The sequence below is a fragment of the Odocoileus virginianus genome, chromosome 29 (assembly GCF_023699985.2).
Source record: "Odocoileus virginianus isolate 20LAN1187 ecotype Illinois chromosome 29, Ovbor_1.2, whole genome shotgun sequence".
Taxonomy (NCBI): domain Eukaryota; kingdom Metazoa; phylum Chordata; class Mammalia; order Artiodactyla; family Cervidae; genus Odocoileus; species Odocoileus virginianus.
In genome coordinates this window covers 11,642,555-11,668,041 of record NC_069702.1, presented here as the reverse complement: position 1 = coordinate 11,668,041, position 25,487 = coordinate 11,642,555, and the positions used below count along the sequence as shown (strand labels likewise).

At 44.9% G+C, this 25,487-nt stretch overlaps 1 protein-coding gene across 1 annotated transcript in view; it reads right to left on the bottom strand.

The window, feature by feature from the left end:
- Positions 1 to 25,487, bottom strand: part of SLC2A9 (solute carrier family 2 member 9) — a 204,662-nt gene that overhangs the window by 146,849 nt on the left and 32,326 nt on the right. The window contains exons 4-5 of the mRNA XM_070457990.1: positions 21,390 to 21,514; positions 16,117 to 16,262 (exon numbers count right to left, since the gene is read on the bottom strand). Coding sequence (XP_070314091.1) covers positions 16,117 to 16,262; positions 21,390 to 21,514 — 271 coding nt within the window. The remainder of the gene's footprint in view (positions 1 to 16,116; positions 16,263 to 21,389; positions 21,515 to 25,487) is intronic.

Genomic DNA, 25,487 nt, shown 5'->3' with positions numbered 1-25,487 from the left:
TTTAGACACGAGGAACTTGAGGTCAGGAGAGGGGACCGCCCAAAGTCACAGTTCAGTACTCGCTGGCCTGCCGCTTGCCCACACACATCACAGCAGATAAGCCTGGGGGTCTGTTTGTGTTCTCAGGAGCAAAGAAGCATTAGAAATTCATGAACTGGGGCATCCATCATTCCAAGGTCAAGAAAAGTTTGTGCATTTCCTCTACATTAAGGGAGCATCTCAGTGTCACAGACCCCACCATCAGATCTATGATGATACAAAGAACTAAGACCTCAGACCTCAGTTCTTGGGAAAGACCATCGCATGGACAACCACTTGATTCCACAGCAGACCCAGCCAACTTCCTAAGAGAGGAGTAGCTTTTGCAAAAGACTGAAGTGCGTGTGTGCTCAGTTGTGTCCCATTCTTTTCGACCACATGGACTGTAGCCTTCCAGGCTCTTCTGTCCAGGGGACTTTCCAGGCAAGAATACCAGAGTGGCTTGCCATTTCATCCTCCAGGGGATCTTCCCAACCCAAGGATCGAACCCGCATCTCCTACGTCTCCTGCCTTGGCGGGCAGGTTCTTTACCACCTCGGAAGCCCAAAGACTGATGAGGGAATGGCTAACTCTAGCGTCTCACAGGAGAGAGGTGATGCGGCGAGAGGTCCAGCATATACCTTGCACGGAGTGAAGCCAAATGGAACTAATTAGGGAGCAAGTCCTGAGAACTGTGTATCACTACATCTAATTTTCACCACTCAAGTGAGCTGTGCACACTTATTCCCATTTTACTAACAAAGATACACAGAAGCTAAGGAACAATTCTTTTTCCTATTGTTTGAGAAGAAGACTGAATTAGAGCCGAGCCAGGAAGCTAATGGGACCCACACTGCCCCACCAGAAAGCCTGAATTATCTAAAAGAGAAAATTCATGGCTCAGAAGGTTGTCTGAAGGAGATTGGGCATCACCCTGTGAGGAACTCTGAAGTGGCAGGAAGTATGCAGAGGTGACAGTCTCTAATTTTCTTTTTTCCTAGTTCCCATCAAAGGAAATTCATCCTGCTGCTGCTCCCAGCCCACCAGAACATTTTCTCCAGTTACAGAAAACATCTGAGCCATGCCCCAAATGAGATTCTTCATTTCAAAGAGAAAAGATGTGATTTCTCAGTTACTGGAGACATGAAGAGTCTCATAAGGTGAAAATGCTGCTGGACTGTTTGCAACTACTCTAACGTGGATGAATATGTGTCTTCTCATATTTTGATAAGAATCAAACTGTCCTTTCTTCCTGGGCTTGGATGAAGTACAGAGAGTTCAAGATGAAAAGCTTATAGAAAAGAAGTGCTGTCATATACTCAGGATCTGGGTCCACGTAAGAAAAATATGAGATTGAAGAGGATGGCCTATGACTGCCTGACTTCCGATGCCAGGGCTCTAAGCTTTGGGGTGCCTCCCCCTGCTCCCCATCTGCAAGCCCCGCTCTGCAGGTCCTGAAGCTCAGAGGTCACGGCTTCAAAGCCAGGAAGCTCGGGCTCCAACGAGGCTCTCCCGCCTTCTTGCTGTAGCTATTTGGGGTCATTATCAACCTCTCTGAGACTGAACCTTTAATCTTTAACATAGAAAGTAATAATATCTATTTCCAAGAACTATTACATGAGTTAAATGAGATCTTGGCTGACATCTATTTAGCATCAGTTCCAGGTACTGTTTTAAAGTGCTTGACATCTATTTCCTTCTTTAAGCCTTGCAAAAGCCCTCACGAACCAGATGTCATTGTAATTTCATTGAATAGGTAAGGCAACGGCTGACAGGTTCTGAAACTTATTCAAAGTTCCACAGCTGTGCGTGGTGGGACTGGAAGGCAGACTCAGGCAGCCTGACACCAGAACTATAGCTCTGTGACCTGCCCTCTGGAGTTCATTCTGCTATGATAGAATCATATTTTCTCTCCTCTTTTTAATCTCTCATGAAATTCCAGTATGAGAGCCTTAGTATTTTGTAGATTAACAATAAATATTGTGATGAAATCACAGTCATTAATAGTAGCTCTGCATATAATGTGCCAAGAAAGAGCTACTGTTCTTAAGCAAACATGGAATATTTACAAAAGGTAATTGCAAGCCAGCCACAGAGTAACCTTAACATGCTCCCCATCGGAGGAATTTAAGGGTTACTCTCCATTTACACAACAAAATAAAAATCGCAGTGAGTGACAAGAACAAAGACACATCTACTGGGAACTGAAAACATTACTCTAATTAATTGTTCAGAGTACGGAATCAAAATGCAAAATTATGTAGAAACAGTAACATCGAGAGTGACATACTAAAATTTTCAGGATGTCGGCAGACCTGTGTTCAAAGAAAAAAATGTATGAATAAGAATGGGACAAAGCAGAAATCAATGAAACTGGAAAGCAATAAAATGGATAACAGGGTTTAGCCTTGCAAATAAAATCAGATGCAACCTTTTGAAAATGTTATCTAAAAGGGAGAGAGCAAAAATCAAATAAACAAAATTAAATCAAAAGAGAAGATATAAAGAATAGACACGAGGATATTAAAACATAGTTGTATGTAGGGCTTCCCTGGTGGCTCAGTGGTAAACAATCTGCCTGCCAATGCAGGAGACACAGGTTCAATCCCTGATCTGAGATGATACCACATGTCACGGAGCAACTAAGGCTGTGTGCCACAACAATTGAGCTGTACTCTGGAATTCGGGAGCCTCAACTACTGAGCCCAGGTGCTGCAACTACTGAAGCCTGTGAGCCCTAGAGCCCCTGGTCCGCAATAAAAGAAGCTACCGAAATGAGCAGCCCTCACACTGCAACTAGCGAGTAGTCCCTGCTCCTTGCAACTAGAGAAAAGCCCACGCGGCAACACAAGGAGACAGATTAGACTGTTAATTAAAGAAGAAACTGATAAAATATCCGCCAAGAATTTCTTTCTGAAAAGACTAGGTTGAGATGATTTTACTAGTGAGATCTTTTGATACTTTAATTACTAATGTTATATGATATCATCCAACCTAGACAGCACATTAAAAAGCATATTACTTTGCCCGACAAAGGTCCATCTAGTCAAAGCTCTGGTTTTTCCAGTGGTCATGTATGGCTGTGAAAGTTGCACCATAAAGAAAGCTGAGCGCCCAAGAATTGATGCTGGACAAGCAATTGGTGTTGGAGAAGACTCTTGAGAATCCCTTGGACTGCAAGGAGATCTAATCAGTCTATCCTAAAGGATATCAGTCCTGAATATTCATTGTAAGGACTGATGCTAAAGCTGAAGCTCCAATACTTTGGTCACCTGATTCGAAGAACTGACTCATTTGAAAAGACCCTGATTCCGGGAAAGATTAAAGGCAGGAGAAGAAAGGGATAACAGAGGATGAGATGGTTGACTCATGGTTGTCCATCACTGACTCGATGGACATGAGTTTCCACAAGCTCCGGGAGTAGGTGATAGACAGCGAGGTCTGGCATGCTGCAGTCCATGGGGTTGCAAAGAGTCAGACATGCTTGAGTGACAGAACTGAACTGAGAATGAGTAAAAGATGAAAAGAGATTTTTTAAATATAGATTAAGCATTTAAAGTCTAGATAAATCTCATCTCTGGCTATAAGTATATAAGTCTAAATAAGACACTAATGAATAAAATTCAACAACATTTAAAAAATGTTCCATAGTGACCAATAAAGATATATCCCAGGGGTGTGAGTATGGTTTAACACAAGGCATTCTAATAGTATGCCATATCTAATAATTGATTGTCAGGTAACAAAGAGGCATCATTAGCCTAATAAAAACTAGAAGATATTTTCCACATTGCTGATAGTCTACAGAAACTAAGATGAGATATATAATTCCTAACCAAGATAAATAATATCCATCTTAGATTGAAAAATTAACATATTTAAATTAATGATGAAACACAGTAAGTATTTCAAATAAAACAGAAAAATAAAAAAGATGCCCCCTGAAGTCAACATTATTAGCATAGCCTGGTCAATGCAATTAGACATGAATGTCAGTAAAACAAAAAAAAGGACAGATTAATTATCAGAAAGGAAGAGACAGAATTGTCAGTCATTACAGATGCTATCAGTAATCACTCATTTGAATTGTCTAGATAAATAAGCAGCCAAAAAGTATAAGAAAATAAAAGAGAGTTCCAGACTAACATATATAATCAGTAGTTTTCCCATACATTTTGTTAACAACCAAACGTAATGGAAAAAAACTCCAGGAGCAGCAAAAAGATAGAAGATAACTATAATTAACAAAAAAATTAATCCCCCTTTTGTTTAGTTAGAAATACAACAGCAATAAAAATAGCTGAGTGATAATAAGGAAATCTAGATAAAGAGGTAGGCATCATGTGTTTCTCAGTGGAAATAATGAGTTATGAAAAACAATCTTAATTGGGTTCAAACAGTTTAACACAATTCCAGTCACAGCTTCAAAGACTTTTTTGTATTGAAAATGAGGAAATAAAGTTCCCATGGGAGAATATACAAGCGAATGTTTCCAGGACAGTTTTGAAAACCAACACTAGGAGGGACAGTATTAAACATATAAAAAACTTATGATCGTGAAAATAAAGTGTGGACACTAGAATAGAAATGAAGGAGCAGAGTGGACGGCCCAGAAGCAGAAACTCATGTATGCTGTGAATATAATGTGTAATAAAGAAACCTCAAAAGTCAACAGAGGAAATGTTTGAGTTAAAGAGTAGTTTAGGAAAAAGTGGCAAGAGAGGTGGGAAAAAGATAGGTGCAAATGCTTCATACCACATTCTAAAATAAGTCAAAAGATTGTAAGAATTAAATGTAAAAACTGATACCATAGATGACCCACAAATAAATACAGATAAAAATTTATTGTATTCCTATATGCAAAACAGAAAAAGAGACTCAGATGTATGGAACAGACTTGTGGACTCTGGGAGAAGGCGAGGGTGGGATGTTTCAAGAGAACAGCATTGAAACATGTATATTATCTAGGGTGAAACAGATCACCAGCCCAGGTTGGGTGCATGAGACAAGTGCTCGGGCCTGGTGCACTGGGAAGACCCAGAGGGATCGGGTGGAGAGGGAGGTAGGAGGGGGACTGGGATGGGGAATACATGTAAATCCATGGCTAATTCATTTCAATGTATAACAAAAACTACTGTAATGATGTAAAGTAATTAGCCTCCAACTAATAAAAATTAAAAAAAAAAATTTATTGTATTCCTAAGAAGGAATTTCTAAGATAAAAACCATTGGAAGAAATCTCAAAGGAAAAGAAAGACTTCGTTATATTTAAAGATATATTTTTAAAATCCACACAATGAAAATAAAAAGGAAACTAAATGTAAAAACAAGCCAAGCCATAAAAATATATGCTAGGAATACATCAAAAGGTTAATATCCTTAAAAGCAAGAGAGGTGGTAAAAATTACTAAGAGAGTCATTAGCATCGGTAATGAACTCCTCAAAGACACCCATATTCTAATCTCTGGAACTGTGCATATCAAATTATGTGGCAAAATATTTTTTTGCAGTTAAAGATCTCCAGATGGAAAGATTATCCTGAGTTATCTGGATGGGCTGCAATCACAGGTGTTCTTATAAGAAGGAGGCATGAACTAAGAATGATGCCTGCCATATCAGTAAATAAAGGAGGTCATGGCCATCAGTGAATGCAGCCATCCCACTGACAGTGAGCCCTGAGGGAACCTGAAACAGAAACAAGGACTGTCCACCATCTAGCCATCTTCAGGACTGCAGCCACCTTTGACAGTAAACCCTGAGGAAACTCAGGATGGGAAAACACAGGGTATCGACCCCAGATAGCTGAGGTGCATATCAAAGGAATGATTTCAGTGAGCCCACAGTCTTCCATCTTCCCATACAAAGAAGAGCGCTAAATTCCTAACCTTGGGACAACTGGTTTTCTTTAATTAGCAATAATCTTTTGATGTTTCTACTTCCTGCCCTTTGTTGCAAAAACTATATATTTCAGCTCCTTCCTTGCCTCCTTGGAGCAACTTTCTCAGGTTGAGATGCTATCTCCCCGGCTTGAAGTTCTAAGAAAGTCCGCAGAATAAACTATAGCTCTCAACTTTTAGGTTGTGATTTTTTTTTTTCAGTTGACAGAGGCAAAGGGAAATGTGACCAAAGAAAGGAAAAGAGGAGGCAGTGTGATCACAGAGTCAGAGATTGGAGTGATGGAGCCACAAGCCAAGGAATGCTGGCTTCCACCAAAAGCTGGGAGAGACAGGAATAGACTCCTCCTCCTCAAAAGGGCCCAGACTTTCTGACACCTTTATTTCATCCCAGTGAAACTGATTTTTTTAGGGGAACTACTGACCGAAACTGCCTGCCCTGGCCAGATCCAACAGCAACCACCTGCAAGAGTAATCTTACAGTAGGAGGTCCTGGTAAGGAACTTGGAACTAACAAGCTACCACCAACAGGAATAATTAAGAAAAGGTCAAAAGGAAAAAGGAGATGCCAGCCTGTAAGTCTTACCAACCTCCCAGAATCCTCCTCACTGGAATCCATCTTGGCAGAGCTATGCCTGCACCACTAGGAAGGACCCTGGGTCAGAATGATTGGCCAGAGACAACCCAGAAACTAATCCCATCACCATAAAACCCGAGACTGTGAGCCACGTGGCCGAGCAGTTCCCTTGGGTTCTCCTACCCTCTGCTCTCCACCCGGGCGCCCCTTCCCAATTAAGTCTCTTGTTTTGTCAGCACGTGTGTCTCTTTGGACAATTCATTTCTGATTATTACACAGGAGCCCACTCTTGGACCCTGGAAGGAGGCCCCCTTTCTGCAACAGTTTTGAACTTCTGGGGTCCAAGAATAAATTTCCATCTCATTTGTGGTGATTTGTTACGGCACCAACAGAAAACCAATGCACTTATGAAAAATCCAACCTTGTTAATTAGCACAGAAACACAAAATACTATTTATTCTAAAGCAACACTATACTGTTTTTGCCTATCAAATACTCGAGTTATTTAAATGCTACGGATGACAAAGGCATATTGACACAGTGTGCTCTTGTGCGCTGCTGGTGGGAAAGCAAATCGAGGTGGCCTTTGGAGAAAGATTTGATATGCCTGAAAGCCTTAGATAAATGTATATTCCTTGAACTGTTGTTTTCATTTTTAGGGTGCTAAACCACACAAATAGAGTTTTGAATAATGATTTATGTAGAAGATTGTTCATCCTAAGTTTAAAAATTCAGTGTTTCAATAATAAACACAATCAAAATGTCCAGCAAATAAAAGAATAATGAAACAAATTATGGCAACTCAGAATAATGTACAACTGTTAAAATTATCTTGACAAATTATTTTAATGACTTGTTCACAACATTGTGTTGTGAAATAATCGGCTTGCAAAAGGTTATGAATGTAATGAACCAAATGTTGTGTTTGTTTATGTCTGTGTATAAATTTATCTGATTAAAAAACAATGGAAGGGACTTCCTTGGTTGGCCAGTGGCTAAGATTCTGCACTTCCAGTGCAGGGGGCCCAGGTTCAATCCCTGGTCAGGGAACTAGAGCCCACATGCTGCAACTAAGCTCTGGCACAGCCCAAAAATCAAACAAATATTTCCCTATGACTGATTCACGTTGATGTTTGACAGAAACCAACACAATTCTGCAAAGCAATTATCCTCCAATTAAAAAAAATTTTTTTAATTTAAAAAATGGGAAAAAGCCTTTAAAACTGTTAAAATATTTATCTAGCAATGGTGAGATATAGACATTTAAATATTTTTATTTATCAATTTCTTTTATACTGTGGAAGAATAGATATGGATGCAACATAATCATAAAAATCAAGGAAGTTAAAAGAAAGGAGTTGAGAGATTTATGAAAAATATCTGTTTCCTTATGGTTGATGCTAGTGTAAACTCAGGAACAGCAAAAGCATTCAATATTGGGCAATAGTTACAGTGCACCTTTGCGATGGAATATAAAGTAACACTGAAAATGGATTTATGAGAGAAATGACTTTGATAGTATGGTGATTTTTTAAAAAGCAAAACACGAAGTTAAACACAATTTGTCTCTATTGCATAACAGATGAATAGAAATATAGACAGTAATAGATGTAGCTGTCTTCCCTAACACGGCAGAATTTCAAGTTGCTTTATTTCCTTTTTTGTATTTCCCAAGTGTTTCAAGCTAAGCACTAAATATTTGTATAAAGGAACAAACTGGACGTAAGTCGTGTGTGAAGTGTGTCCCCACTGGAGCACTGATGAACCCCAAGCTCCTACTTCTTTCTTGGCCTGATCCTCATCCGGAACGAATGCTCTCCCAGGCATATGAAACCATTAATTCATGGCCTGAAGCTGTTCCCATATCTCCTCACACTTCTGCCTACAATTTTTATCTCAGTTCCTTTCTTCTTTATCATTTTAGGAGAAATGGCTAATTAATATGCTTTTTGAAATATTCTTTGGAAATATAAAATGTCACATCAATGTTCAATCCCACAGTGTTTTATGATGCATCTTTGATTAAATTCAGGGCACCAGCATTCATTCCTACATTTACTTCCCTCTCTTGCCTTCTGGCGTCTGTTCTAAAAGCCTTCTTGCTACTTCCTCCAGCCTCTGCCTTTCAGAGCAATTGCCTGCATTGAAGCACAGCTTTTCTCTCTTTAATTCTTTTTTAGAAACTTGGTTGTCTCTTTGAAGGTAAATGAAATTCGATTAAAATAAAGAAAATGAAATGCTGACACTTAGTGAAATAACTGTAGATCTCACTTGGCTGGAGTATTGCAAATCCCCAAAGAGATGAAAGAAAATTTCCCATTTGACATCCTTTCCTGTATTAGAAGCCCGAAATCCATCTTTCCTGAGCACGAATATGAGAAAAATAACAAAAAAAGACATTCACTGAGTTACTCACATATCCTCCAAGACTATCTGAAATAAATCCAATCTGATGGGAAAAGACAGTCTACAAGGACCAATAGCATTACCTTCTCAGCTGGCTTGGGGTCAGAAAGTGGGCATGGGTGCCACACTCCTTGGCCAGCATCGTGCTTGTGAGCTTTGTTACTGCCAGGAGAGGCAACCCCCTCCTGGGAGCCCAGGTACCTGGGTCTTGAATCAGTTCTGCTTTTAAGTTGCTCTGTGACTTGGGCAATTCATTTCAGAGATTCTCTGAAGAGTTGCTTCTCCTCCAGGGCTCCCTATCTTAGCATCTGCTACTGCCATGCTACCTGAGTGATATGCCAGAACCCAGAATTATCCTTGACTCCTCTTCCCTCGGGCCCTGCATCCCATCACTGCCTAAGCCATCTCATCCACCCATTCCTTACCTACCACTGTCACTCTAATCCAAGCTCCCAGCATCTCACCTCTGGACCAGTGTAATTTCCCTGGGCTTTGTTGGGATCCAGTCCTTTCCCCAAAAGTCTTTTTTTTTAAGTGCTCATCTTATTCTGTCATTGCCTTACTTCAACCTGTCAAGGATTTCTCATTGTTCTTCCACAAAGATAAACCTCCATAAGCACACAAGTCCCCATCAAAGTATGTGAAAAATGGCCCACAGGCTGACCCAAACCCAAACAATTTTCAGTTATTTAAAAATCAAGAAATGTGACATAAAAATTCAGACTTGTAGCTTCTCTTGAAAATTGGATATGACTCAGCTGGTTAAGAATCTACCTGCAATGCAGGATACCTAGGCTTGATTCCTGGATTGGGAAGATCCCCCGGAGAAGGGAAAGGCTACCCACTTCAGTATTCTGGCCTGGAGAATTCCATGGATTGTATATTTCATGGGGTCACAAAGAGTCTGACATGACTGACACAGTTAGACACTGTAAATGCTATCACCTTAGTCAAGCAGGGGTTTTCCTGGTGGCTCAGATGGTAAAGATTCCACCTGCAATACAGGAGACCTGGGTTTCATCCCTGGGTTGGGAGGATACCCTGTAGAAGGGAATGGCTACCAACTGCAATATCCTTGTCTGGTAAATTCCATGGACAGAGAAGCCTGGTGGGCTACACTCCATAGGATCACAAAGAATCCGACACGACTGAGCGACTAGCACACACAAGAGACAGTTAAGTACCTGTCGGGGAAATAGTAGCAGTACCTGTCTACCCTCATTGGACAGGTCTACAGTCTCCACTGAGCCTCCTCATCTTGCTCACCCTTCAGTATACTCACTCTTCAGGTGTGTTACCTTTCCAGTAGCACCTCCCTCTCCCTCTCGGTACTCCAGGTCCCCTAGGGTTTCTGCCTCTCAACAAATGCCAGGGCCTTCACTTATACTGTTCCCTCCACCTGGAACACCCTTCCCAATTTTGCTTCTCTCTCTCTCTCTCTCTCTCTCTCTCTCTCTCTCTCTCTCTCTCTCTGTCTCTCTCCACCACTCCCCCATCTGGATAAATCCTATTCATCCTCAAGACATGAGTTTGAGTGTCATCTCTGCCAGAAAACCATCTCTGACCCCCTATTCTAGGACAATGCCCTACCTTTACCCCATCATGCTGATCATTCATCAGTTGACTTTCCTGTGAGCTCCCCAAGGGCAGGGAATAGTCTGAAATCCTCAGCTTATGACCAACAGCCACCAGCCCAACACCTGTCCCAGAGGACAAGCTTTCTAAATATTTGCTGAATGAGTGAATCAACTTGAAACCTCTGGGCTTAGTATACATACACATCAATAAGACATGACCTACTAGAGGACAAAGCAGAAGCAAGCAGAAATAACAGCATGGACAGGTATGTGTTAGGTGTTCATTCTGGGGACATGCTGAACTGGTCACTGTCTGCCAGAGATGTCCCCTTGGAGGAATTTATGATGGAGTGGAGCTTGGGGATTTGAGACTTGCGAGCATTCCTCCCCAAGGAGGACACTGGCTCATGGAGGTGAGTGACCTGTCCAAGGTCACACAGTCCCTGCAGACTATGAGCAAGATGAAGGTACAGACTGTACCTGGCTCATGTTTACCATCAAAGAGGCTCCAGCATCCAACTGAGTGATTTGCAAGTGCACCGAGTGAGTGAATAGATGAGTGAAGGAAAAGAGAAGACAGAGGTTCAAGACAGAGCTGAGACCTGCTCTGGACTGAATGAGACCCCGTCAAATTCATATGTTGAAATCCTCACCCCCAGGATTATAGTATTAAGAAGTGGGGCCTTTGGGAGGTGATCAGATCATGAGGATGGAGCCCTCGTGACTGGGATTAATGCCTTTAGAGGAAAACACACAGGAGATGACCTCTCTCCCCGATATGAGGACACAGTGAGAGTGTGGCTGTGGGTACAAGGCAGGATGAGCCCCTTGCCAGAAACTGACCATGTGGGCACCTTGATCCAGAACTGTGAGAAATAAATGTCTGCTGTTTATAAGCCACTAGTCTATGGTATTTTTGTTGTTGTTCTCAGTCACTCAGTCGTGTCCGACTCTTTGCGACCCTATGGACTGTAGCCCGCCAGGCTCCTCCATCCACAGAGTTCTCCAGGCAAGAATACTGGAGTGGGAGGCCATTTCCTTCTCCAAGAGATCTTACAAGTTCAGTTCAGTTCAGTCACTCAGTCGTGTCCGACTCTTTGCGACCCCATGAATCGCAGCACGCCAGGCCTCCCTGTCCACCACCAACTCCCGGAGATTACTCAAACTCATGCCCATCGAGTCAGTGATGCCATCCAGCCATCTCATTCTCTGTCATCCCCTTCTCCTCCTGCCCCTAATCCCTCCCAGCATCAGGGTCTTTTCCAATGAGTCAACTCTTCGCATGAGGTGGCCAAAGTACTGGAGTTTCAGCTTCAGCATCAGTCCTTCCAATGAACACCCAGGACTGATCTCCTTTAGGATGGACTGGTTGGATCTCATTGCAGTCCAAGGGACTCTCAAGAGTCTTCTCCAACACCACAGTTCAAAAGCATCAATTTTTCAGCGCTCAGCTTTCTTCACAGTCCAACTCTCACATCCATACAAGACCACTGGAAAAACCATAGCCTTGACCAGATGGACCTTTGTTGGCAAAGTAATGTCTCTGCTTTTTAATATGCTATCCAGATTGGTCATAACTTTCCTTCCAAGGAGTAAGCATCTTTTAATTTCATGGCTGCAGTCACCATCTGCAGTGATTTTGGAGCCCCCGAAAATAAAGTCTGACACTGTTTCCACTGTCTTCCCATCTATTTCCCATGAAGTGATGGGACCAGATGCCATGATCTTAGTTTTCTGAATGTTAAGCTTTAAGCCAACTTTTTCACTCTCCTCTTTCACTTTCATCAAGAGGCTTTAGTTCCTCTTCACCTTCTACCATAGGGTGGTGTCATCTGCATATCTGAGGTTATTGATATTTCTCCCAGCAATCTTGATTCTAGCTTGTGCTTCTTCCAGCCCAGCGTTTCTCATGATGTACTCTGCATATAATTTAAATAAGCAGGGTGACAATATACAACCTTGATGTACTCATTTTCCTATTTGGAACCAGTCTGTTGTTCCATGTCCAGTTCTAACTGTTGCTTCCTGACCTGCATACAGGTTTCGCAAGAGGCAGGTCAGGTGGTCTGGTATTCCCATCTCTTTCAGAATTTTCTACAGTTTATTGTGATCCACACAGTCGAAGGCTTTTGCATGGTCAATAAAACAGAAATAGATGTTTTTCTGGAACCCTCTTGCTCTTTCGATGATCCAGCGGATACTGGCAATTTGCAAACCCAGGGATCAAATCCATGTCTCCTGTATTTCAGGCAGATTATTAAACATCTGGGCCACTGGGGAAGCCCATAAGCAGCCCCCAAAGGACCAAGACCCCTGTGGTCCTTGTCCTGGTTCTGGTGTGTGTGTCCTCAGTCACTAAGTTGTGTCCAACCTTTTGTGACCCCATTGTAGCCCACCAGGGTCCTCTGTCCATGGGATTTCCCAGACAAGAATGCTGGAGTGGGATGCCATTTCCTTCTTCAGAGGATCTTCCTGACCTAGGGATCAACCCAAGTCTTCTGCATCAGCAGGCAGGTTCTTGACTACTGCCACCAGGGAAGCCCCATGGTTCTGGCACCAAGCTCCTAAAACCCTTGGTATTTCCTAATTGATGAGTTTATGTCAATGAGGTGACTTTTGGACTACACCCAAGGATGGGGGCTTGTTGCCAGGTGAATCGACCAATTGATTAGAGAGTTGGAACTTTTGGTCCTACCCTCTAGACATGTGCGGAGGGGAGAGAGGCTGGAGATTGCATTCAATGCCAGTGACCAATGCTTAATCAATCATGTCTATAGTGAAACCTCCATTAAAACCCAAGAGGATGGGATTTGGAAGGCTTTCTGGTTGGTGAACATGTTTTTAAAACATGGAAGCCCCATACCCTTTCCCTACACCTTGCCCTAGGCAGCTCTTCCATGTGGCCATTCTTGAGTCACATCCTCTTATAATAAACCAGTACCTAGTAAGTAAGCTGGTTTCCTGAGTTCTGTGAGCCACTTTGGCAAATTAATTGAACCCTAGGTGGGGTCCTGGGAACCTCTGATTTATAGCCTCTAGGTCAGAAGCACAGGTAAAGACCTGGACTTGAGAATAGCGTCTGAAGCAGGTTCAATATTGTGGGACTGAGCCCTTAAGACCTGTAGACTCTGACACTGTGTCTGGGTGGATAGTGTCAGAATTGAGTTGAAGTGTGGGACACCCGGGCTTCCCTAGTTGCTCAGCGGTAAAGAATCCACCTGCAATGCAGGAGCCTCAGGAGGATTAAGTTTGATCTCTGGGTCAGGAAGATCCTCTGGAGAAGGGACTGGCAACCCACTCCAGTATTCTTGCCTGGGAAATCTCAAGGACAGAAGAGTCTGGCAGGTTACAGTCCATGACTGAAGCGACTTAGCACACACACACACAAGTAGGACAGCCAGCAGGTGACATAGGGAAAGGATCCACAGGCTGGAACTGGAGTCAGTCTTAGTCACACTCCCAGAGAACCCAGAGGGTCCCATCCGGACTGTGTAAGACACACCCCACATGAGGAGTGCAGGCAGGCAGATTTGCGTTCTGGCTTCAGCTCCAACAATTTTTTTTAACTAGTTAGTTCTATCCCTTACCTCTCTCAGCTCGTTTCCACACCAATATAAGCCACTCACAAAGCAACTATCGGGTATGAATGGCATTAAAGATGTGCCTCACACAAGCACCATCGATATGAGCGTTTGTTAGGTTTGTTTCGGTTGCCGCCTGCCTCCTGGTAGGAGGCAGCCCAGGGCAGGGTTGGTCAGCCCTCCTCTGTTCAAATGGCCAGAAGTGGTGGCCATTCAACATTGACCTTCAGCCGTGATTTATTCTCCTCCCTCCTGGTCCTCTTGGGGAAGGGGGAAAGGGATGACTCTGCTTCCCTAGGAGGCATCTTCGCCATTCTCCCTCCCTCATCTTCCCCGGACACTCAGGCAGCAAGGCTGTGGATTCCATCACCCCTCCTCTCTCTCTCCTCCCGGCCACTGCTTCAGTCCCCACCTCATCCTTCCCTGGCCAATAGCAAGTCCCAGTTAGGTCGCTCTCCATCCTTTGACTCCCCTCTAGCCCACATCTGCCCCCTACCTCCAGCTTCTCACTCAGGTCTGGCTAGGTCACTCCCTTGCTCTAACATCGCCCAGGGCTCCCTACTGCCCCAGGAGGAAGTCGACTGCAGCTCCACGAACAGGTGCCTTGCCTCTCACGTTCCCCATGCCCATTCTTCTCTCAGCCCCAAAGCCACTCCCAGGTCTCACATAGCCCCATTCCCATCCCAGGGCCTTTTCTTGGTTATTTCCTTTTCTTCGGGGTCTTCTCTCCAAACCCCCTCATCACCTGCCTAACTGCTCACCCTTCAGGGCTCAGTTCAGAGGCCGCCTCTTCTGAGCAGCCTCCCTTGATCACACCCATCCCCACTCCAACCTGGGTGAGGTGTTCCGCCTTGCTGAAGCCACATGGCAAGTACATGGCTATGCTGGGATTTAAAGTCAGGCCTTCCTGCTTCCAAAACCGAAAGCCAACCACCAAAGACCGTGAAATTACATATGAATGTGGGAAAGCGTTCTAAATTCTTTCTAGTTTTTGCCATTACCAAAAAAAAAAGCTGCAGTAAGCATTTGCGTACATATTTTTATAGAAACCTAATTTGAATTTCTCTGGGATGTATGCCTGTTAGCACAATTGATAGGAGGTATGGTAAAGGAACTTTTAGCTTGTGAGAAACTACCAAATACTTTCTCCTTAATGGCCATGTCATTTCACATTCTCACTAGCAATTTAAGAGTGATCCAGCTCTCTGAACGATTGCTAGAATCTGGTACTTTTACTATAGATATTCTCCAATGGATCAGTGGTAAAGAATCCGCCTGCCATGCAGGAGACACAGGAGTCATGGGTTCAATTCCTGGGCTGGGAAGAGCCCCTGGAGCAGGAAATGGCCACCCACTCCAGTATTCTTACCTGGAAAACAATCTCATGGACCAAGGAGCCTTGTGGGCTGCAGTCCATGGTGTCACAAAGAGTCAGACACAACTGAGCGACTAAGCACGTGGGTGAGAAAGACTCAGGAGTGCCGTAGAGCTGAGCCAAACCCTGGAGAGATGCCCAAAACATATTAAATGAAGACAGCAAGGAGCAGAACAATGTATTGGGTTGGCCAAAAAGTTCCTTTGGGTTTTTCCATAAGATATTATGGAAAATATTTATGGAAATATTATGGAAAATGTTCCATAAGATATTATGGAAAACCCAAATGAACTTTTTAGCCAACCCAGTGTATGGTGTGATTCCATTAAAAAAAAAAAACAACCTATGTGTATATAAGTTATCTAAGCAAAGTCAAAGCCTAAATGAACATAAGTGATCTCTTGACAACAGCCATTGGGCAGATGGATTCATACATTCTGTACATTTTGAACTGGTTTGTATATTCTTTATTTTCTAAAAAGATACTCAAACCCAATCAAAGAAACTCAGCAAGAGCTTTTCTCCAATCATAAAGGAAATGCTTGAGTGCTCAAGAATTCTGAGGCTAGGGACAAGCTTTTGGAGGAAGGGCTCACCTCTGACAGCCCGTCGTCTGGAAAGGGACACGGGGATCGGGGACGGTGACATGAACTGAGAACGATGTGGCTGGCTGGGAAGCCGCACTTACCTTTCCCAGCAGCTCCGGGAGGCCCAGCAGTTGCCCCGCCAAGACCCCGATGCAGATGAAGATGGCGGTCACCTGCCCCAGCGAGCCGCGCATCTCCTTGGGCGAGATCTCACTCAGGTACATGGGGAGCGCGCTGAGGGCGATGCCTGTGGGGGAAGCACGGCGGCCGTGAGAGAGCTGTCTCCTTCACAGAAGATGCTGGTCACCGTACCTCCTTCTGCTTCGCACTTGACAAAAACAGCGCTGTAACCACAGCACCAATCAATGTGCTTCAAGTTAGGTTGGATTCACGCCAGTTTCTAGCCTTCAGGGAAGCCTTTCTGTGAAGGGCTGCCCCCTGTTTATAAGCTGAGCACCTCGTGCATCGCATCTCAGCCCAGGAGAACTTTCTGATTCTAGAACACAAGGCAAACACGCCTAAGATGCAAAGAGACGGCACTGTCTCTGAGATGGCGACATAAATCAGATGCTATTTGAATTTTTATCCCCAACACACATGTTGAGATCACTGGTCCTCATGGAAAAGTCATGCGACCACAGATCAATTTGGCACATGGTTGCTTAGGAGTCGTGGAATAGAAACCTGCAGGATTCAAGACCCACAGCCCTGATTTCCTCTCTAGGTGGCCTTGGAAATAAACTGGATTCTCCTAGCCTCTGCTTTCTCATCTATGATAACTGGCTATTCCTATTGCAGTGGGAATACAAAGACTACATACAAAGCACCTGGCTCATGTGGGGTCATTGGATGGAAGTTTGGGAAACTGTTAGGTCTTTACCCTGACACTCCTGCTACCCTCTAGGGATAATTATCATCACATCCGTGGTGGCTCCGGCTTCCCTTGTAGCTTAGCTGGTAAAGAATCTGCCTGCAATGCAGGAGACCTGAGTTCGACTCCTGGGTTGAGAAGATGCCCTGGAGATGGTAAAGGTTACCCACTCCAGTATTCTGGCCTGGAGAACTCCATGGACTGTGTAGTCCTTGGGATTGCAAAGAGTCGGACACGACTGAGTGACTTTCATTTCACTTCATTTCCCTGGTGGCTCAGATGGTAAAGAATTTGCCTGCAATGCAGGAGACCTGGACTCAATCCCTGGATCAGGAAGATCAACCTGGAGAAGGGGATGGCTACCCGGTTAAGTATTCTTGCCTGGAGAATCCCATGAACAGAGGAACCTGACAGGCTACAGTCCATGGGGTTGCAAAGAGTCAGACACAACTGAATGACTGACACTAACTCAAAAAGCTAGTAAGGAAATATTAGGGCCAGTAGAAAATATAGGGCCAGTGGATCGTGGTGAAGGACAGTAAGCATGCCTCCTTCACGAGGTGCTGTTCAGACTGCATCCCTGGAGGCCAGGGGATGCTCAGCAGAGGGCCAGGCCCATGGGACGCTGTCAATTAACCGAGACCCTTCTGACTTGTCCGTTGTGAAGTGATACGGAAAAATGAGATGTTGATGGCTCAACAGGTGAGGACATAGCCGCTGTATGATGACCAGCTCATCCCCGTTTGCAGGGGACCAACTTGGCTTTAGGGCTTCCCCGGTGGCTCAGTGGTAAAGAATCTGCCTACCAAGGCATGAAACACAGGTTCTTTCCCTGGGTCGGAAAGGACCCCTGGAGGAGGAAATGGCCACCTGCTCCAGTATTCTTGCCTGGGAAATCCCATGGACAGAGGAGCCTGGCAGGCCACTATCCATAGGATCACAGAAGAGTCCAGCACAACTTAGTGACTAAATAACAACAATGACATCCTGGCTTTAGCACTGAAAGCTCTGTATCCTGGAAAGATTCTGAGTTCTAGGCAAACGAGGATGGTTGCTTGTCTGGAACCTGTGGTGTGGTACCAAGCGTCCCATATACCTGAGTGGACCCTCTCAACCTACAACCCTGTTGCCTACCATTCTCCCTGCCCCTTGCCCCCAGGTGTTCCAACCATAAGGTTTCAGGACTCTCCAGGTTCATTCTGATCATGGGACACCAGCCTTCGCTGCTGTTTCTCCCAAGTGCTCTGTCCTCACAGCTCCATGGATGGATGCTCTCCTATCCCTCCGGTCTCAGTCCAGCCTCACTACCTCCTGTTAATGGGACCTAATGAGACCCAAGGGGGTCCTTTGCAGATGTAGCCAGGTTAAGGTGAGGTTACACTGGCTTAGCATGGGCCCTCAACCCAGTGACTGGTGTCCCTACCAGATGGTAAGACACTTGGAGACACAAAGGGAAGAGGGGCACTTGACGATGGAGCAGAGATTGGAGTGATGGGTCCACAAGCCAGGGAATGCAGCACCAGAAGCCAGGAGAGGACATGAAATAGAGCCCCCCTTACAGCCTCTGGAAGGGACCAACCCTGCAGATACCTTGATTTTGGACTTCTGGCCCCCAGAACTCTTTTTTTAAGCCCCCCAGTTTGGTGACTGCAGCCACAAGAAATAGCCACAGCTCCTCACAAGGCCTTCACCTCTGGAAATCAACCCTTCCCCATCACGCTTATGTTCAGTCTTATGTTCCTCATGGCACCTAGTGCTTTTTGAAAGTTATCTTGTTCAGTATTTACAGCGGACCCTTGAACAATATGGGCTTGAATCACACAGGTCCACTTATAGTTAGATTTTTTAAAAATAATATTTATTTTGTTGACTGTGCCAGGTCCTAGTGGCAAGCACACATGATCTTTAGTTGTGGCATGCAAACTCTTAGTTGCGACTTGTGGATCTAGTTCCCCGACCAGGGATTGAACCTGGGCTCCCTGCATTCCGAGTTTGGAGCCTTAGCCACTGGACCACCAGGGATGTCCCCTGGAGAGTTCTTAATGCAGCAGACATGGGCTTGCATCCCTGGGAGTTTGGGCAGCCCTGGGAAGGTGGTGGAAGGAGCCTGTCCACCACAATCATCCACAAACACATTTGCACCCTGATCTCAGCTTTACAATCTGCATGGATTCGGCCTCCAATCCATGTTGCACCATGTTAGTTTCAGTGTCAAAATAATGTGTTTATTTTTGTTCCAAGCCTTCTGGAAATAGGACACTTTAGGCAGGTGTCTGACATTTTCTGCGATAATTCCAAATATTCCCTCTGAGAACCCAGTTAGAGCAACACAACCTCCTGAAAATCCTCCGGGCTTCCCGTTTGGCTTTAAATTATTTATTTTGAGCAGGACAGCAACTCATCTCATGACCAGCAATTTTCTCTTCTTTCTTACCCGCCGCTTCACCTTAAGTGCCCTCATATTCCAGTCTCTGCTTTGAGAGGGTCTGATGAGAATAAATGACACGCAGCTTCCACATCTTGGCTCAGCTGCAACAGGCCACATTAGGAGTCAGAAAGAGTGTGTCTCCCCTCACCCACTTCTTGATTTTACATTTTTCTACTTCTTTTGGAAAAGTTCACAGGACAAGAAGTTTAAAAGATGTTTGTCTTGAATATGTGGTTTTATAAAAATGGCATCTCTCTTTGAATCCAGCTTATTTTTAATTAGGGAAATTCAGAGAGCATCCAGTTATGTGTGATGAGTAAGTGTCACCTCCCCCAGACTAGCTAGATGGGCGAAGTAGCAGGGAAGAGGCTAAGTGGATAAAATACAAAACTGCCAGGAAGACAGGCTTCAGGGGACTCCATCAAGAAAGGACTTTCAGATGCTCCCATCTCACCACCCTTCCTCCTGAGCAGGCAGGGACTTCAAACCCAGACCATCTGTCCGAATCTTGAATCTGTATCTTCTTGTTCATTCGCTCAGTCGTGTCTGACTCTGCGACCCCATGGACTGCAACTTGCCAGGCTTTGCTCTCCTTCACTGTCCCCCAGAATTTGCTCTAACTCATGTCTTTTGAGTAGGTGATGCCACCCGACCATCTCATCCTCTGTCACCCCCTTCTTCCCCTGCCTTCAATCCTTCCCAGCCTCAGGGTCTTTTCCAATGAGTTGGCTCTTCCTATCAGGTGGCCAAAGTACTGGAGCTTCAACTTCAGCATCAGTCCTTCCAATGAATATTCAGGGTTGATTTCCTTCAGGATTGACTGGTTTGATCTTCTACAGTCCAAGGGACTCTCAAGAGTCTTCTCCAACACCACAGTTCAAGAGCATCAGTTCTTCAGCACTCAGCCTTCTTTATGGTCCAGCACTCACATCCATACATGATGATCTTGTTAACAGAATAAAAATGATAACAGCAACAGTAATGGCAATGCTACCATTACTGGTGCTGTGGGGAGGTAACAGGGCCTGGAATATGCTCACTGTGCACACACAGCACAACTTTAAATTTTACATTCCCTAACAAGAAGGTTTAGGAGTACTTGGTCCTTTTGCATAAGAGAGAAAGAGGCTAAGACCGGCAGGCAGACTGCGGCCATCCAGGCTCCCTGTGTCCGCATCCTTGGGTGGCTGGACGCCTCTCACCCTGACTCTGCACCTGGCCATGGCACTCAGCTTGGCCAGTGGGACTCTAGCGAGTGTGTCCAAGCAGACTTGACAAGCGCTCGAAGATGGGACTTGCCCCTCTTGCTGCTCACTGGAACCCCAAAAATCTCCCTGGAAGAGGCTTCACCCCATTATTTAGGGACTGGGGTGTCTGTTCACCACTGTGTCCCCAGCATAGATGAACACCAGGCACAGCTTGTGCTCTGTAAATGCTTGGAGCATAAAAGAAACAATGAATGAGTCCGAGGCCCAGACAGGAAACAACCCTCATAAAAACTCCCTGACATAAAAACCCACAGACCTCTTGGGATAAGAATTTTATGTTGAAGATGACAAAAAGAACACATGATGCGTAGAAAACCATTCCTGTCTTTGGTATTGGTTTGGGATCATCCCAGTCTACACTTCTCCATGAGAGGAGCATTGTGGGTGAGTGGTCCATCCCATGGGGCTGCCTCACTCCATGCTGGGTTCTCGCATCCTCGTGCATGCTAAGTTGCTTCAGTCGTGTCTGACTCTTTGCAACCATATGGACTGCAGCCTGCCAGGCTCCTCTGTCCATGCCATTCTCCAGGCAAGAATACTGGAGTGGGTTGCCATGTTCTCCTCCAGGGAATCTTCCTGACTCAAGGATCGAACCCATGTCTCCTGCATCTCCTGCATTGGCAGCTGGGTTCTTTATCACTAGCACCACCTGGGAAGCCCTCTTGCATCCTCAGTCTCTGCCAATTCAGTATCAGTAGGGACCCAGTTGTCTGACAGCCACAAAATACCCATCACATTTTGATACACACACACCTCCCCGCCGAGGAATGTGTTACTGCCTCCTCCTCTGACACGATGAAGTCTCACCTCCATGCACGCCCATGATGAAACGTCCCACGATGAGCATTTCCAAGGCTCCAGCTGGGAGAGAACAGGCCATCAGCAACGCGGCAGAAATCCCAAATCCATTGTTGACCAGCAAAGTGTTCTTCCTGGAAGAAAAAGAAAAGGTTTGATGAGGCTGCCACTGGCCTGTCCACTCCAGGAGCAAGGTCCAGACTCCTTAATGGACCCACCAAAACTTTTGGCCGTGTGACCCTAAGCAAAGCATTTCCTTCCTCTGGGCTCTCCACTGGGGTTGATTAGGTTACCTCTGAAGGCATCGCCAGCCCTGACCTTCTGTGGATTTCCCTGGTGTAGTGTTTTATTTCATTGGTTCTAAGACCTTCATTTAACATTACAAAGTCAAAAATGTGTCTTATAATCCGTGAGTCAGAGGTCAGGTAGGAAAATGAAAACCACTGTAGTTAGTTTAACAGAGAGAATTTAACATAGGGAATTTGTTAAGCAAGTACCAGGGGGTGGAGATGTCGAAAGGGGGACCTCTGAAGTGGGTGTGATGTCCTGTGGTGCTAATGCCTCAGGGGCTTGGAAGGGAGCCTAAAATCTTCAGAAGTGGTCTCTGGTCCAATGGAGTCATTCTATCTCACTAAAAGAAAGTGAAAGTGAAGTTTGCTCAGTCTGGTCCGACTCTTTGCGACCTCGTGGAGTGTATAGTCCATGGAATTCTCCAGGCCAGAATACTGGAGTGGGTACCCTTTCCCTTCTCCAGGGGATGTCTCCAACCCAGGGATCGAACCCAGGTCTCCCACAGTGCAGGCAGATTCTCTACCAACTGAACTATGAGGGAAGCATCTCACTAAAGCCTCAATTCAAATGTGACCTGACACCCTTTGCCATGACCGCTTTCCCCAGTTGCACAGCCCATCCTCTCACCCTGTTCTAGCCTCTCCACAGCCCCAACATTACAGGAAATTATCCTCCTGTTACTTGTTTTATGCTAGCTGTCCATCTTCCTGTATTAGAATGTAAGCACTAGTGGGCAGAGACTTTGTCTTGTCACTGTCCCCAGCAACTACACCAGTTCCTGACTCAGGCAGGTGACCCATATATATTTGCTGCATGAATGAAAGAATGAATCTAGGAGTCATGTCACGTGGACCCCACTTGCCCCACATGGCCCAGCTCTGATCTGCCATGAGTCTCACTTTAGCTTCCACATCTGCGGGCTGCACAGCTGCCGTTCTGAACCCACCTCCAGTAATGTTCCTGCTTGGACAGTCCATAGTAATTGAACAACTTTGGAAAGACTTCTTACCTCTCGCAGTCTTGACCTGATTTACTCCCCTAGAAAATGAACATAATAATGTCTATCTTGTAAGGATTCTATGAGAATGATTTATGTAAAGTGCCTAGGATGTCACCTGGAACGTGAGATTGGAGACTCAGTAAGGTAAAATAAACAAACAAACCATGATGATAGCTAACATTCATAGAGTCCTTATGATGTGCCAGGCACCAAGTCCTTTACACTCATTGAAAACCCTGCAAGTTAGGTGATTTACTACTGTATTTTCCACATGAAGAAACAGATCTAGAAACTAAGATTTGGCCAAGGTCAATAGGGCTTCCCTGATAGCTCAGTTGGTAAAGAATCCGCCCGCAATGCAGGAGACCCCAGGTTGATTCCTGGGTGGGGAGGATCGTCTGGAGAAGGGGTAGGCTACCCACTCCAGTATTCTTGCGCTTCCCTGGTGGTTCAACTGGTAAAAAAAAAATCTGCTTGCAATTTAGGAGACCTGGGTATGATCGCTGGGTTGGGAAGATCCTCTGGAGAAGGGAATAGCTACCCACTCCAGTATTCTGGCCTGGAGAATTCCATGGACTTGTATAGTCCATGGATTCGCAGAGTTGGACACAACTGAGAGACTTTCACTTTCTTTGTTTCTTCAAGGTCACAAGCTATTCAATGGGATATTTGGCATTCCAGAATCCAGGATACTAAGCTGTTTGCAATGGTGGCTACCACATATACTCACATTCATTCATTCTTTCAGCAGTCTTTTTTTCATTCAGCTGACATTTATTCACTCAACACATGTTTGAAGCTGGACTGGGTGCTGAGTAGCATTCTATGTTGTGGCACACAGCCATGGATGTGGCCAAGTCCCTGATTTTATGCTCCTCTTAATAAACAAGTAAAAATAAAACATGTGGAGCATATAATCTGGTGAGAAATGTTGTAGAGAATATAAGAGCAGGGGAGGGGGTGCAATTTTACATGTAGTGGCCAGGGAGGGCCTGCCAACAAGCTAACACCTGAGCACAGACTGAAGAAAGTGGGTGATTTGAAGAATGAGAAGACGAGCTATATGGACCCTGGGGAGCAGCAATCATGGCAGAGAAGAGCCAGACGTAGACTGTTTCAGCAACATTAGTGAGGCCAGTGTGGCTGGAAGCAGAGGAGACCCAGAGAGCAAGCAGTAGAAGGTGAAGGTGGAGGGGACTGGAGCTTGTAAGGGGTCTGCAGGCCACCATGAGAACTTGGGTTTCTATTTGAATAAGAAGGGCAGCCTTTGAAGTTTCAAAGGAGAGAAGAGGCATGGCCTGATTTTAATCAGACCTTTCCATCTTCTATGTTGACCATGGGATGCAGGGGTAAGTGTGGGGTCAGGGAGGCCAATTGGGAATATTGCAATAGATCGGGCAAGTGCTCACAGGAATTTGGATCAGGATGGTGGAGGGAGTGAGCCATGGCAGGATCTTGGTGTGTTTTGAGGACAGAATTGATGGAATTGGTTGGTAGTGATATTGTGATTTATAGTAGCAAAAATATACAGTCTTCATCCCTGGTTTCCAGCTCATGGTTCCTAAAACCCTTGGAATTTCCCAAGTGATAAGAACCATGGGGCATCTTTTGTTATAACATTTCATCACTAGACCTCATTTCCTAAAATCGCTTCAGAGCCAGAACAATGAAATCAATGTTGTGCTATTCATAACAAGCCCACAAGTGAGCTCATGTCAATTCAGTGACTTTTGGAAAAGAACTAAGGATGGCGGGATGGTTGCCAGATGGAGCCAGTCATGTGGCTAGAATGTTGAAACTTTCAATCCCATCCTGACCTCCAAAGAGAGGAGAGGGGCTGGAGATTGAGTGCAAACACCGATGGCCAATGACTTAAGCAACCATGCCTGTGTAACAAAGCTTCCATAAACCCCAAAAGGACAAGATTTGGGGAGCTTGTAGATTGATGACCATGAGTAGATTTGGGGAGAGTGGTGCATTCAAAGAGAGCATGGAAGCTCTGCCCTCCTCCCCATCTTTGTCCCATGCGTTTTTTCCATCTGGCTGGTCCCAGTTATATCCTTCTGTAATAAACCAGTGATCTACTAAGGAAAATGTTTCTGTAGGTTCTATGAGCTGCTCTAGCAATTAAAACCCTAAGAGGGGGATCCTTGGAAGCTCTGGTTTATAGCTGGTGATTTTGGAAAGGAAATAAGGATGGGGGGATGGTTGTCGGTGGAGTCAACCATGTGATTAGAAGATTGAAACTTTCAATCCCATCCCGACCTACAGAGAGAGGAGAGGGGCTGGAGACTGAGTCAGAAGCATAGTTGACAACCATGACATGCTATTAGCATCTGGAGTTGGAAGAGGGGAGGGGAAGTCTTGCAAGACTAAACCCTTAACCTGAAAGCCAACGCAGGGGGTCTTTGGAACCTCCAGTTCAGAGACAGATGGTCAGAAGCTCAGGTGACAACCTGGGCCTAGGACTGATTTCTGAACTGGGAGAGGGGCAATCTGGTGGGACTGAGCCCTCGATATTATAATCTGATACCATCACTGGGTAGATAGTGTCAGAATGGAGGTGAATTATAGAACAGACAGCTGGTATCTGGAAAATGTCTTGATGATGTAGGGAATACCCCCACCCTGGCCACAGACACTGGAAACTGGTATTCGGAACCTAAAATATGGATGAGTTGGATAGAAGTGGAGAGAGGAAGAGAAGCCATGGATGCCTCCCAGGACTTGGGTCTGAGCTCTTGCATTGGATAGAATGGTGCATTTTGTGCTATGCAGGGGATGTTCAAATCACATTCAAGTCTGACTTGAAACAT